Here is a 12,781-nt window from a genome sequence, read left to right on the forward strand (position 1 = left end):
GGTGCTTTTACAACGATCAGCCAATGGTGGCATACAGACCGCCTTCTGATGATTGATTGACACCCTCTTAGCATGTTGCGCCAAGGAAAAATAAATACGGAGCTACATGTAGCTCATACATTTTTAATGTATTAAAAATGAATAAACGGTTTAAAGTAAAAAAAAAAAAAAAAAAACTCAACTTTCGGCTTAGTATTTATTTTAACATTTTTTTTTTTTTATTTCCCCCAACATTCGTTTTTTAATTATTTATCTCTTTGCACATTTAATTATTTATATATTTATTAATGTATTTATTTTAACATTTATTTATTTATATATTTATTTATGTATACTTTTGTGGATTTATTTATTTATTTATTTGCGCATTTATTTATTTATTGTTTTTGCAGGTTTCGTCCTCCATACTCCATACCATAGTATAAGCTACAAACATATAGAAAATACATTATAAAAAATACATTATTAAATTACATTATTACATTATTAAATTACATTTAATACTTATATTAATATTACATTATTAAATTCACAATAATTGCACGTTTTGACAGAATCTTCAGAACGGAGAATAAACCGAGAATAATGTACGGTTGATGCTTTTTAATCGGGCAAAAATCGATCTACTAAGGAACGTCATTTCCGCCTGGGTCCATTCACTGTCGGGCATAGAGAGGGTTAGGACCCGATCCTGTCTGCGGTGTGACTCACATTATTATCAACAAAAATGTACTATAGAGTCAGTGGAGTCACTGGAAAATTAACGGGGGCCACAGCAGCGTCTGCTTACACTCCACAGGTAAGTCAAACATTCCGCTGTTGTTTTATAAGAAGCAAAAATTCTGGAGTGACCTTCACAGAAAGCGCTTCACAGACACTCTCAGTCATTGTGCAAGTCTGTCTCTTCATTGTATTGATAGACGCTCAACTTCTCTCGATTTACTATCAGGGTTGTCTTCGTTTAAAAGTGACGCAGTCTATGTTTATCATAAACGTTTATGAATCTGAGTAATTAAAGACAGACATTAGAGCTGCAGTATCGCCATTTTTGAAATGGAATTTAGACATGGACGTCCTCTCAAGTAAAAATTTTAATGCGATGTGCTCGTAATCACTTCACGAAGTGGGAAGTAGGAAATTTCCGATAGCACCTGAAGGCAGCATAAATACTTCGAAGAAGTTAAGTAGTAGTTGTTAAGGTCCGTTTGTCTAATGTCAAAGACAGCTGTAGAGTTCTAAGCTCAATTTCTTTCCACTTGCAAGCTTTCTTTTTAAAGGTTAAGAGGTTAAGATATGCCCTCAGTCCTCCACCATGACCTTGTCTATTTAATATGTAACTTGTATTAAAAAAAAATGCTAAAATGAAAACACTGTCAATTATTATTTTCTCACCCACATGTCATTCGTTATTTTTCCATGGAACAGACAATGAGACCTTTTGAAGATCTTAGTATTGCATTTCTAAATCTCCTTGCTACAACAATTTATAGTGACCACATCTGTAAAGATCCAAAATCACCATTAGTATTAAATGTCCATGATGGTTCACTAATTGACGAGGTGTTGGATGTGCGATGGTAATTGGTATCTAGATTCAGAAGACCCTCATATGTGCTGCAGACCTAAAAAAAAAAAAAAAAACACCATGTCATTGTTTTTGTTCTGAAAGGGACTAAAGCCTACGGTGCCTGCTCAAGCCCCTCAGATGGTCTTTGCTTCACCAACCAAGGTTGTTTCAGAGACCGGGTCAGTGGCACACTACATGGGAATAAACAATGTCCCTGAGCTGCAGAAGATTTTCCAGGTATGACACTGTGATTTTGTAATATTTTCATTCTGCTGTCTGTAACTCTGTTTAGAGTTAAACTGTTTGTAGTGATCATTACAAAAACCATGTGTCCTCCTTTCTACAAGCACTTGTGCTCCTGTGGCGTTTGTCGTTGCTATGCAACCATGAACTGCGCTTTCCACGATGATGAGGAAGTATCAGCAAAGGATTAATTGATTTCTAGCCCTTGCATTAGCTTTACTACTAGATATTTTTATGGAAATGAGAAATAAAAACCCGCCCTGTACAGCTATGATCAGCTGTTCGGCTGAGCTTTCGGTGTTGTTACGGAAAGGCCGAAGCTGATCGGTTGGTTCTTGTCACAAGACCTGCGGTGCGCTTACGGCATTCTGAAAAGTTGAGATGTCTTCATCTCGCTGTGACATAGGCACACCTGAAAAAAAAAAAAGACATTGAGGGAGGAATTTGTACTTGAGACATGAAAACAAGTTAAGTAAAAATATAACGAGCTATGGAAATTGAATGCATGTATCCACAGAGCATGGTCCCGCCCCTAACACGATAATAACTACATTGTAGTTACTGTCATTACTGTTAGTTATACAGTCTACATTTTGCTAGCTATAGCGTCACACAAATGCATATTACCTGGTTGCGATATTATACAAAACAGCTCGATTTAAATTTCCTAAAAATGATGATATGAAGAAGAGGTGGATTAATTTTGTGAAGAGGCATCTTGACAAAGAGCTGACAATCACCACCAGCACTCGCCTCTGCAGTGATAATTTTATACCGGAAAGTTTTACGAACTTTCATCAGAGACAGCTGAGATTCACTGATAATCCGCTGTTATTGGTGAATGGGGCTGAACCGTCCCGATGATATGGAGCCGGACTGACTCCCGTCCTGGCCTTCATCCTCCCGTCTCGCGGCACCGACATCTGGTGCCACAGCCGGCAGTACTTACCCACCAATGAGTGCAAGTTGTTTTGTGTGCTTATGTTATAATTAGTAGGTAGTCCAAAGTAACTCTACTAAATTTTGCAACCCTCTAACGTGATTCTTTTGTTTATACGCATCAGTATGTTTGACTCATTAACTTATTTCATTTACTTGGTGTTTTTTTTTTTTTTTAATCACTCAAATTTGGCTGTGTGGTTAATAACACATTTTTCTGTGGTGTGCCAAACTCATAAGACATATTTTAATATTGCTTTACATGGACTTTAAATAGTTATATAGAACAGTAAGTGTTAGTATTGATGGGTCACATGAGACATGATATATTTTAGTAAGTTGTAACCTTTCTTATTGTCAACTCAGCCCTAGCGTAATTTCCCAACACCTGGGTCTGGATCTGGATTTCTTTCTTCTTCTTTTATTTATTTTTTTATTTTTATTTATTTTATTTTTTTTGGATTTCTGTACTTGTTCTCATTCTGCCAACAAAAATTATTATTGTACAATAAAATAGAAGTTTACTTAAGTGCAAATAGAGTAAACTTAGTATTGCATTTCTGAATAAGGAGCAAAAATACGTTTGTATGTGTGTATTAAACTATATGACCTGTTACAGAAAACCGATGGAGCACCGGTTCACCTGAAACGTGGAATTATGGACAAAATGCTGTATAGGACCACGATGGGCTTGACAATTGGTGGCACCCTCTACTGTTTAATGGCCCTCTATATTGCTGCCCAGCCCCGAAAACCACAGTGACCCACCCTGCCTGTGCCCTGTATAGTTAAATATATTAGTTATTATGGTTTGAGTGATGACATGGACTTCTGTCATTTTGCTCTCAAAGACAGTCACAAAATCGTTTATGATGCTATTCACTTCTGTAAAACTGCTCTTATTTACTCCAATGTTTTTATTTCACTGATTATGCAAGTACATCTTGATCAATTTGAGAAGCAGACTCCTCACTAATTGAACCAACTGTCTGAAGAACTCAAGAGTTTGAAAAGGGACTTCATTGCATATATACATTTATTGCATAAGAGTTTAATGTAACCGGCCAGTCGTTTTCTTCTCAGGGCCATCTAACTGGTCCCTCCTTCAAGTCAATAGTTTACCTTAATGGTCTGTTTTTTAACAACCAGGGTAAATTGAAATAATGCACACCAATTTGCATCCCCTCATATCTCTTGTGTAAAGACAGTGAACTATTACAGCTTGTCAAAAAACCTTGTAAATGATGTCCTTGTAATTTGTACTTAGCAGAATAAATATATTTTGTTTGTAAAGAGGAAAAAAAAAAAAAAAAAGAAAGGAAAAAAAATGGAATTTTGTTTGTGTTGTACTTATAATGGTATTCAGTTATTGGCGACAACATCCTGTGGTCTTTAAATACGTCTCACCATACAGGATACAAGTCTGATGGGATTGAATGTGTTATTAGTGTTAATAAATACATGAAAGCGTTTCAAGTCCTGTAATTCACTGATATTAGATTAGTTCCTTGGGGTATAATGTTATCAGTTACTGTTAGATGCATTTTGTGTCAGGCAACTAGAGAATTAACATATCTTTTGATTCTTGACATTTGAACAGTGCTACATAATGTTCCCTATTGATTTATGTTTTTTGTAAAATGTGGAAAGAGCTTCTATCTTTGATTCGTCCTCTACTGGCATTTGCAATATGGTGCTGTTTATTTTTGTCAAACATTCTATTTAAGGTTTGGTTTAAAAAAAAAAAAAAAAAAAAAACTTTAGCATGCAATTGAAATTCAGAGACTGGATTTAAACTTGTAGATAATTTTAGCCTTAAGTGTTTCATTTAAATGTCTAACCAACATCAACAATGTTTTCTTAATATTTTTGTACCGAGTTGTAATGGGTCTCGTCTTTCTTACATATCCAGAGTAGTAACGCATGTCACCGATAGTTCCAAACACTGAACATCTGCTGGTAAGTTGATGAAAACTGGCACATTTTAACGCTTAAGATGACCTCTCATGAGTCTATCAATAGTAGTATTTTTGTAGCCTGCTTTAATGTTTATCGTTAGATAATGGCTAGTTAGATTCTAATTATAGTTAGATAACGTGACCAACACTTAATGGGGGCATACATATGTTCCCTAGATTTATATGGCACATGATGAACAAAAAGCAGTCCTATGTTATACAGATTCATATTTCATATGCCACACAATGTTCGTGTAAAAAAGATGCGTTCCTACAATAACCCATGTAATATTAAAGGTGCTCTATGCAGAATTTTCTAAAGTATCGACTTGTACAAAAATGATAAATTTCCATCATTACTTATAATCCACTAGAAGTGTGTGGTGGTGGTGGTGTATGTGTCTACAGAGATTGTGCTTTGTCTGTATTGTCTTATTAACGCCCAAGCCCTGAAAGGATAAAGGCCCTATTGTTTTCCTGAGGATTCTTCTTCTTCTTCTTTAGGGCCCAAGCCACTAAGTTTATTATTATTATTATTATTATTAGGGCCCAAGCCACTAAGGCGCAGGGCCCTATTGATCCCCAAAAGGATAATTATTAGGGCACAAGCCCTGAAAGTGTGAAGGTCCTATGGTTTTCCTTAGGATTATTATTATTGGGGCCCGAGATTGGATAAATGCAGCCAAGGTGAATACATCTCAATTTTCAGTCAAGCAATGAATTAATGCATAAATTAATGAAATAATTATGTTTATTTACTGACAGCAATAGGAAACATGAATAAATGAGTAAATTAATGAATAAGTAACCATCACAATAAATAAATACAAGTCAACAACACATGAAACAAAGCTTTATTCAAACTTGTTTTATCACGTATACAGGCAGTGAACCCCACATCCTACCCACACCATCTCAACACAGCTGTGCCAATCTTGTGGCTTTATTTTGATGAAGCACCACCATCGCCTGTCTTTGCAGTCCATCATGTCCTTCATTGCTGCAGACAGATTGGAATCTGATAATGGATGGGAAAGGGACACTGAGGCTATCCTTGCCTGAGTGCACCCATCTGCCTCATCACCCCATACAGAGAGCCTGTAAAGAAACCTGCGCAGGCTTGTTTCAAGTCAAGTCAAGTCAAGTCACCTTTATTTATATAGCGCTTTTAACAATGCAGATTGTGTCAAAGCAGCTTTACAGTGATAACTTGTATATAATTTTGGCTGCACAGCAGCTCTTAAAGAAAATGGTGTCATTATCCATCTCAAGTAAATTCAGTATTGATTCATTCCAATGTAAGAATCAATAGTTATTAATTTAGTTAATTTATATATATATCAGCACTGGAGTAAACAGTGATATCATCCAGCTCAGTTTAGTTTGCATACAATGGTGTCAATGCAGGCAGATCAAAACACTGTTGAATATCAAATGTCAAGTGTCCCCAACTAAGCAAGCCAAAGGCGACAGCAGCAAGGAACCCAAACTCCAACAGGTGACATCAGGTGGCAAACAGGTGTTAAAATGGAGAAAAAAACAGCGAACAGTGCTTTATGATAGCTGCCTGAATCAAAATAAGTCCGATGGGATCGCAACAGTCAAAGTATTTATTCTAGTTCCAGGATCATATTCCAGTATGAGAATAGTGTTCCAGTTGAGAATCATATTCATCACGCCGGTATGGACGGTTTGTTGAGGAACTGTGCCACTGGCTGTCGTGTCGATAAGGCCTTCACAGTGGATGATCTCTGCTGACACTTCAGGGCTGCGTTGTGGTCGTGTCAAGGGTTTGTGCGAAATGACTGCGTTTTTATTAACCAATGTTATGCGACTAAAACGTCTTTTTTTTCCTCTTGTGATGAGGCATTTCAAAAATCATGGCAATGGATGTGCGTAGGTTTACGTATATTCCAGCCACTGCACTAGCCATTATTTTTAATCAAAGGAGACGTAGGCATGTTATCCAAGCATTAATGGCAAAGAAAGCCCCTTATACTTAGGAGGAAGAAATGCCCAGAAACACCTCATACGTGGCCGCTCCCATCTGCTTCGAGGTCTTGAAATTCAAATTGTGGCATTTCTTTGTTGTTTAAAAGCCAGTAGTCCCATAATACTTTTGTCTTTTATGAGTTTAATGAAGAACTCTCATCTTCTGTCCAAACATACCGCACCCTCTTTAAAAAATGATTGACTTTCACATACGGCAGGTGACCTAAATGCAAAAAAACTGTTTTCATTGCAGTTTTGAGAAATATTCCTTGTTCGAATTGCCCGAAAAACCACCTCATGCAAGCGTAAAAACTTTTTTGTGATATATGGGAGTTTTTGCGAAATTGACGTGTTTCCATTGAACATATTTTCAATTCACAATTTCAATCTGCGTAATTTAAAGGGTAATGGAAATGCGGCTACTGATGCCCTATTTTCGTCATGGCCAGAGGTGAGCCATGCCTTTGTGCCTGAGGTTGTTGCATGATGCTCTGTGCTTCACAATCTCACTCTTCTCAATGGGGACATCGTTGATCCAGAGGATGAGGAAGACCATGATGATGGTGGGAGAACATGTGCGGGACAATCTTGCTGCTGCTGTGTCTGCTCCAAACATTTGTGTGCCTGCTCTCCATGAGCATGACTACCAGCAAAACATTTAAACAGGTTGAAACATTTTACAATTTATGTCAGCATTCTGTTTCTTGCCATATTTCATTTCATATTTTTAGTCAAGTCAAGTCACCTTTATTTATATAGCTTTTTTTACAATGCAAATTGTTTTACAATTACATGATAATTTTTGTTGTAGCTTTATTACTTTTGTGGTGTAGTAAACCACTGAATTGATAAGCAGCAGGTTGCTGGTTCAATCTCCACAGCCGTCACCACCAGTGTGCCCTTGAGCAAGGCACTTTACTCCAGGTTGATCCAGGGGGGTCGTCCCTGTAATAAGTGCACTGTAAGTCGCTTTGGATAAAAGCATCTGCCAAATTCATAAATGTAAATAAATATAAATGTGATTTTTGTAAATCCATTTTTGTAAGTGTCTCGGGCACCAACGCTCAATAAAGCTGCTTATTTCTTAAAGTTTATTTCTTCAAGCTACTACTATAATATAAATGCATACATCAATTTCATACAATTTCTGTTTGGGGGGCTTAAAGCATTAGTTCAACCAAACATTTAAATTTAAATCCCTGTTTTTTTTTCTGAACACAAAAGGTGATTTTGGTCAAATTTGTCCTCCTGGTTTCTGTTCATACAATATCAGTCAATGGAGCCTGACTTCCAGAAGCTTCATGACATTATTTGATGATGCCTTTGAAGCTTCTGAAAGTCGGGCTCCATTGTATGAACAGAAACCAGCAGAACGAACTTGATCAAAATCACATCCTCAATGTCTTTTGGTCTATTTCTAGATGCTTTCACTGGCTCTGGGCTCACTGAGAACACAGAGAGAACAAGAGAACACAGCAACATCCGGGCCAGATGAGGCAAAAAGGGCAGGTGGAGTGATAGAGGGTCCATGGCACTATACCTTTTCCAGGATGCTGCTGTGGGCTCACCATTCTCTGTGCTCACACCAGTCTGTGGACATTTCAGATCCTACAAAAATGCACAAACATAATACAAAAGTAGTCATTTTAACAGCACAATGTCATTTGATTTCTGTATTAGAAGTAACAAAATGATCTTACTTTACATTTTTGTTTCAGGTTTTCTTTTTTTCCACTAATGTCACCATCACCTTGTCTTGCAGGCCCTGCTCCACCATAAAAGCTCTACAGCAAATGCACAGAAATCAAGAATCAGAAAAGTGCTGTAATAACTCTGTTTGAAAATACAATCATTAAAATAAACTACAAATTAAGATTTAAATAGATTTTTAAATTCATTTCAGTAGTATACTCACTCAAAGCCTTTGATGACAGCATTCCTTCATCAGCCTCTCTCCACTGGATAAACACACATGTGCTCATCTGTCTCTGTAACATCCAGACAAGATTCAAGTTACCTCTGTGATGTGTGCTCAATACTACATTTAAATTGTTGAGGTAGTTGCTGATGTGTTAACTCACTTTTTATCCAACACAAATGTAACTTATGTTTAGTCACTTTATGTAGATTTGTTTATTTACATTACTTGTTCCATTAACGTAATGTAAGCAGTGTTGACAACAGTGAATTTTACATAATAGCACACATACATACATCACTCACTCAGAAGTCTATTTCATGCTGTGATGTAAATACTTACCCAATATTTTCTTGTCAGATGTTAAATAGACATTTAGTAAGCATCTTTAAGATGTATATGGTTTATGTAAATCCACTTTGGAGGCATACGTGTGCTTACTGGAGCTCCCCTTTTAGCTATATACATAATAAAATGTGTATCCACAGCAAAATCACAAATATACTATACTGTCTAGCGTCTTTACACAATTCAACAGTTCACTCTACAGTAGTTCAACAAATGCGATTTTTTCAGAAGGAACCGTGTTTACTCACATTTGAAAACAACTGCATCGCTTTTCTCCTCTATGTTCGATTACGATGTATTCTTTCCCGTGGCCTCTTTGGAAGGCTGGGATAGAAAAGTATCCATCACTGAACACTTCAGAAGCAGTAGATCATCTGGGGATTTCTCGCCAACTGTTTTATGAATACTCTGAGGTTTCGAACATACTACTCCTTTCACGTACTGTTTTCTCCTACTCTATAGTAGGTAAGTAGGCATATTCGAATGCACTTTTAGCATACGCACGTCCGAATCTCGCGAGAATTAGTACACCACCCAGGTATTTCTCGCCTATTCTTTATGGATTCAGACATACATATTCACAGAGCTGGGTAGTAATGGATTACATGTAATCTGGATTACGTAATCAGATTCCAAAAATCAAGTACTTGTAATTAGAGTAAACTACTTAGAGTAAAGATGGTGGCAGAATGAATGATCACGTGTTTTTAATTGCCCAAGTAGTGTGAGGAGTTTAAAGCTAAAACAAGTTGAAATTTGAATTTGTAAAGTTCAGACTGTGATAACTTAAGTTTTTTTCAATAACTTTCTCTGGCAATACTTAATTTCTGACATGATATAATGGGAAAAAAAGAAAGAAAAATCACCTTCAAGAAATTGCTATATTAGCTGGACTTGTGAAAGAGAGCTGCATGGAGTCGGCTGACCTGAAGAATATTAATCTTGAGACAGAAATCTGTGCCAATAAAGAGGGTTTTGCAAAGCTTGTTTGCTCTACTCCATCCAAGAATCTAGCGAGATCAAGCGGCATGAACAATGTTTCTTTACCTACACTCGATCCAGAAGCTAACTGCTAAAGTGGATGAAACGCACGATAAGGTGATCTCCATTGATAAAACAGTTGCCGTTTCTTGTGGAAAACTCAATAAATTGTCTGAGGTCTCCCATATGAGTGAAGAAGTCAAGATGCACACTATCAAGATCGTTCAACTTGAAAAGGAGATTATGGAACTATGTCCTGAAAACATATGTCTTAAAGAAAAATTTGATGAAATGCAACGGTACTCACGTAGATGGAATCTCAAGCTACAGGGGGTCCCAGAGCGCGATGGACAAGATGCGAGAAGTGTGACGATCGACATCCTAAGAAAGATGGTCCCTAGAATCCAGAACAAGTTGGATGATGAAGTTGATGTTGTATACCGCCTGGGGCAAAGGAGATTCGACAGAGCACCTCGTAACATCATCATACGTTTTACCATGTGAACCTACAGAGACTGGTATGGCGGGCTGCGAAAGACTCTCGCCATCTAAAGGAAAACAAGCTTCGGATCAAGAAGGCATTGGATAAAGCAGGATGTTGATGCTAGAGCCAAAATATGGCCGCTGGTCAAGAAGGTTCGTGAGGAGGGGAAGAAGGGCTCCTGTGGCCTGTTGCATGAAGGTAAGATGAACAAACTCTGAGTTTCAGAGTTGGTTTGGAGTTGACAAATCCCAATAAATCCAAACGGGTTTAGATCAGGCTCAACGGGCTCACAAAGCTCAGTAAAAACTTTCTCTGTAAACTCAGGTTTAATCCAGAGTTTTGCGATTAACTCTGAAGTGCATGCACCTGAAAGTGTGACACATGCGGCAAACAGCCAATCACACGGAACATGGAGAGTATCCGTTTGATTCACTTCTCGCGAGAGAGCCGCCACTATTCATGTCTCTTCTGAAGATTAAAAGATCGTTATGAAAAATATAATGAAATTAAACGCATTTACAAAGCAGGAATAAACATTGCTGCTGCAGTGAAAGTTTGAGAAGGCAACTGAATGAAAATATATGACTATATCAATGCAATTGAATCAAACAAATAAGCCAAATAATTTATATAGCTTCACAAACAGCTCAAAAGAATACATGTAAGCTTAACCTGTTTTAAAGCTTTATATATTAATGCATGTATTATATTTATTTTAATTTAAAAGCAAACTTTAACATTGTCAATTAATATAATTATATGAATATGTCATATGAATTATATATAAATATAATTTATTTAATATAAATATAATTAACAGCAAAAGATAAGCAATTTTGTCTAAAATTTTTTCACTATAAACTGATTTAATTTGGAGCGAGAGATACAGGGGGATTGGCTTTATTGCATCAGATACAGGTCACTACTCACACCTGATTGGTCGAGTTTTGGTCTGCTATCTCTAAACCAGAATAAAACCTGCTCCGAAGCAGGTTAGCCGTGTAGCGTAAGTTACCATAGCAATGAAACCCGCTAAAAACCAATCCACCTTCATGAGCCCGAAAAACCAGAGTTTGCTCAAATTAATCTTGAACTTACCTGGGTAGAAACTGAAACCGGCTTTGTGCAACAGGCCACTGGAAGGGTTCTGTTGTGGAAATTCCCAATACTAATCTGATTTCACCACTGACAATTTGAATAACCTCCAGTTGTTAATATAACAATACTACAGTTCCAATACAGTACTACAGTACCTCTGGGGTAATTCCTGTCTCGAATATAATACAATACAATACAATACTACAATACCAATACAATACTACAGTGCCTTTGGGGTAATTCCCATCTCAAATATAATACAATATAATATTACTGTATCTCGAGTAATTCACTTCTCAAATACTTCTGTAAGCGAATCAGCTCAAATGAAATTATTTATTAATTTAAAGGGAATTTTAAAAGAGTCTCTTAGTTCCCTTTCGATACTTCACTCATACTGCGTGTGGGGAAAAACTCTTTTTCCTCGATACTGAAGCATTTTTCAATAACGCATTGTAACTGCACGGCACATTGGTTGAAACTGGAAAAATATTTGAACCAATGATGGCGCGGCAGAGCTGCGCGAGCCTATGGCGATGCAGCGCGCCAAAGCCTGCCAAAGCCCGCCAAAATGGGCGGGGCGTCTGGCTATATAAGCGAGCATTTCGCCATAGGATTTCAGATCTTTCTCCTTCAGTGACGACGACGCTTCTCTTCGCTGGACTTCGAGACTGCTCCTCGCCTTCTCCTGCGACGTTGTTTCAAATGTTGTGCCATGGCTGTGGCACATGCAGAGCCCCTCTGCATCAGGACGACAGGCACGGTGAGTGCATTTTCTGCCTGGGCAAGTCCCACACAGAGGCAGCGCTCACCGGGACTTCATGTTTTCATTGCGAGAGTCTTGCCTCTCTGTGCTCACGGATCGCTTTCTTCACTGATAGTGGTCACGCTCCTCGCGCCCTCCCGTTCTCTTCCTTCCACGAGCCTGCGAGGAAGAAACAGCAGGGCAAAGGGGTCCAGCGCTCAGAGACGAGTGAGCTCACGCCAGCTCAGCTCCCGCGTGCCTCACTCTCTCCGCCCAGAGAGCCTTCTCCCGCCCTGAACAGCGTCCCTCAGCTGAGGCGAGCGGCCTCGTTTCATTTGGCGGTTCTGAGGACGAGCCGCTTGATGACAGCATGTCATTGGCGGTTTCTGAAACGGAGGAATGGGCCGGCGACTCTGAGGACCCCGCCCACCTGCCGCCTCTGGAGCCCATCGACGCCAGGGCAGGTATGGACGCCAAGTTATTCCGCGTCCTCTCCAAGGCTGTTGAG

The 12,781-nt window shown here is 38.3% G+C and overlaps 1 protein-coding gene across 6 annotated transcripts; it reads left to right on the top strand.

Annotated features, from left to right (window-relative positions):
* Positions 1-638: 638 nt before the first annotated feature.
* On the top strand, positions 639-8,580 carry LOC127524956 (cytochrome c oxidase subunit 7A-related protein, mitochondrial-like). 6 transcript variants are annotated; one of them, XR_007933212.1, is made up of 5 exons: positions 639-799; positions 1,670-1,804; positions 7,239-7,365; positions 7,581-8,208; positions 8,462-8,580. XR_007933212.1 is itself a non-coding variant. In XM_051917053.1 (4 exons), the coding sequence occupies exons 1-3, from the start codon at positions 728-730 to the stop codon at positions 7,359-7,361; spliced, it is 330 nt and encodes a 109-aa protein (XP_051773013.1). In that variant the 5' UTR covers positions 639-727; the 3' UTR covers positions 7,362-7,365; positions 7,581-8,580. The 6 variants fall into 6 exon arrangements, 4 of the variants coding, with proteins under 4 accessions (XP_051773013.1, XP_051773012.1, XP_051773015.1 ...); XR_007933211.1 differs by having other exon boundaries at positions 8,121-8,208; XM_051917053.1 differs by having other exon boundaries at positions 7,581-8,580.
* The last annotated feature ends 4,201 nt before the right edge of the window (positions 8,581-12,781 follow it).

The sequence above is a fragment of the Ctenopharyngodon idella genome, chromosome 13 (assembly GCF_019924925.1).
Source record: "Ctenopharyngodon idella isolate HZGC_01 chromosome 13, HZGC01, whole genome shotgun sequence".
Classification (NCBI taxonomy): domain Eukaryota; kingdom Metazoa; phylum Chordata; class Actinopteri; order Cypriniformes; family Xenocyprididae; genus Ctenopharyngodon; species Ctenopharyngodon idella.

Bases quoted from the DNA above. Each gene is read 5' to 3' on its own strand.
- LOC127524956 (XM_051917051.1), top strand. From the start codon at position 728: ATGTACTATAGAGTCAGTGGAGTCACTGGAAAATTAACGGGGGCCACA. The intron at 800-1,669 runs GTAAGTCAAACA...TTGTTCTGAAAG, and splicing joins CGTCTGCTTACACTCCACAG to GGACTAAAGCCTACGGTGCC. The intron at 1,805-3,368 runs GTATGACACTGT...GACCTGTTACAG, and splicing joins AGCTGCAGAAGATTTTCCAG to AAAACCGATGGAGCACCGGT.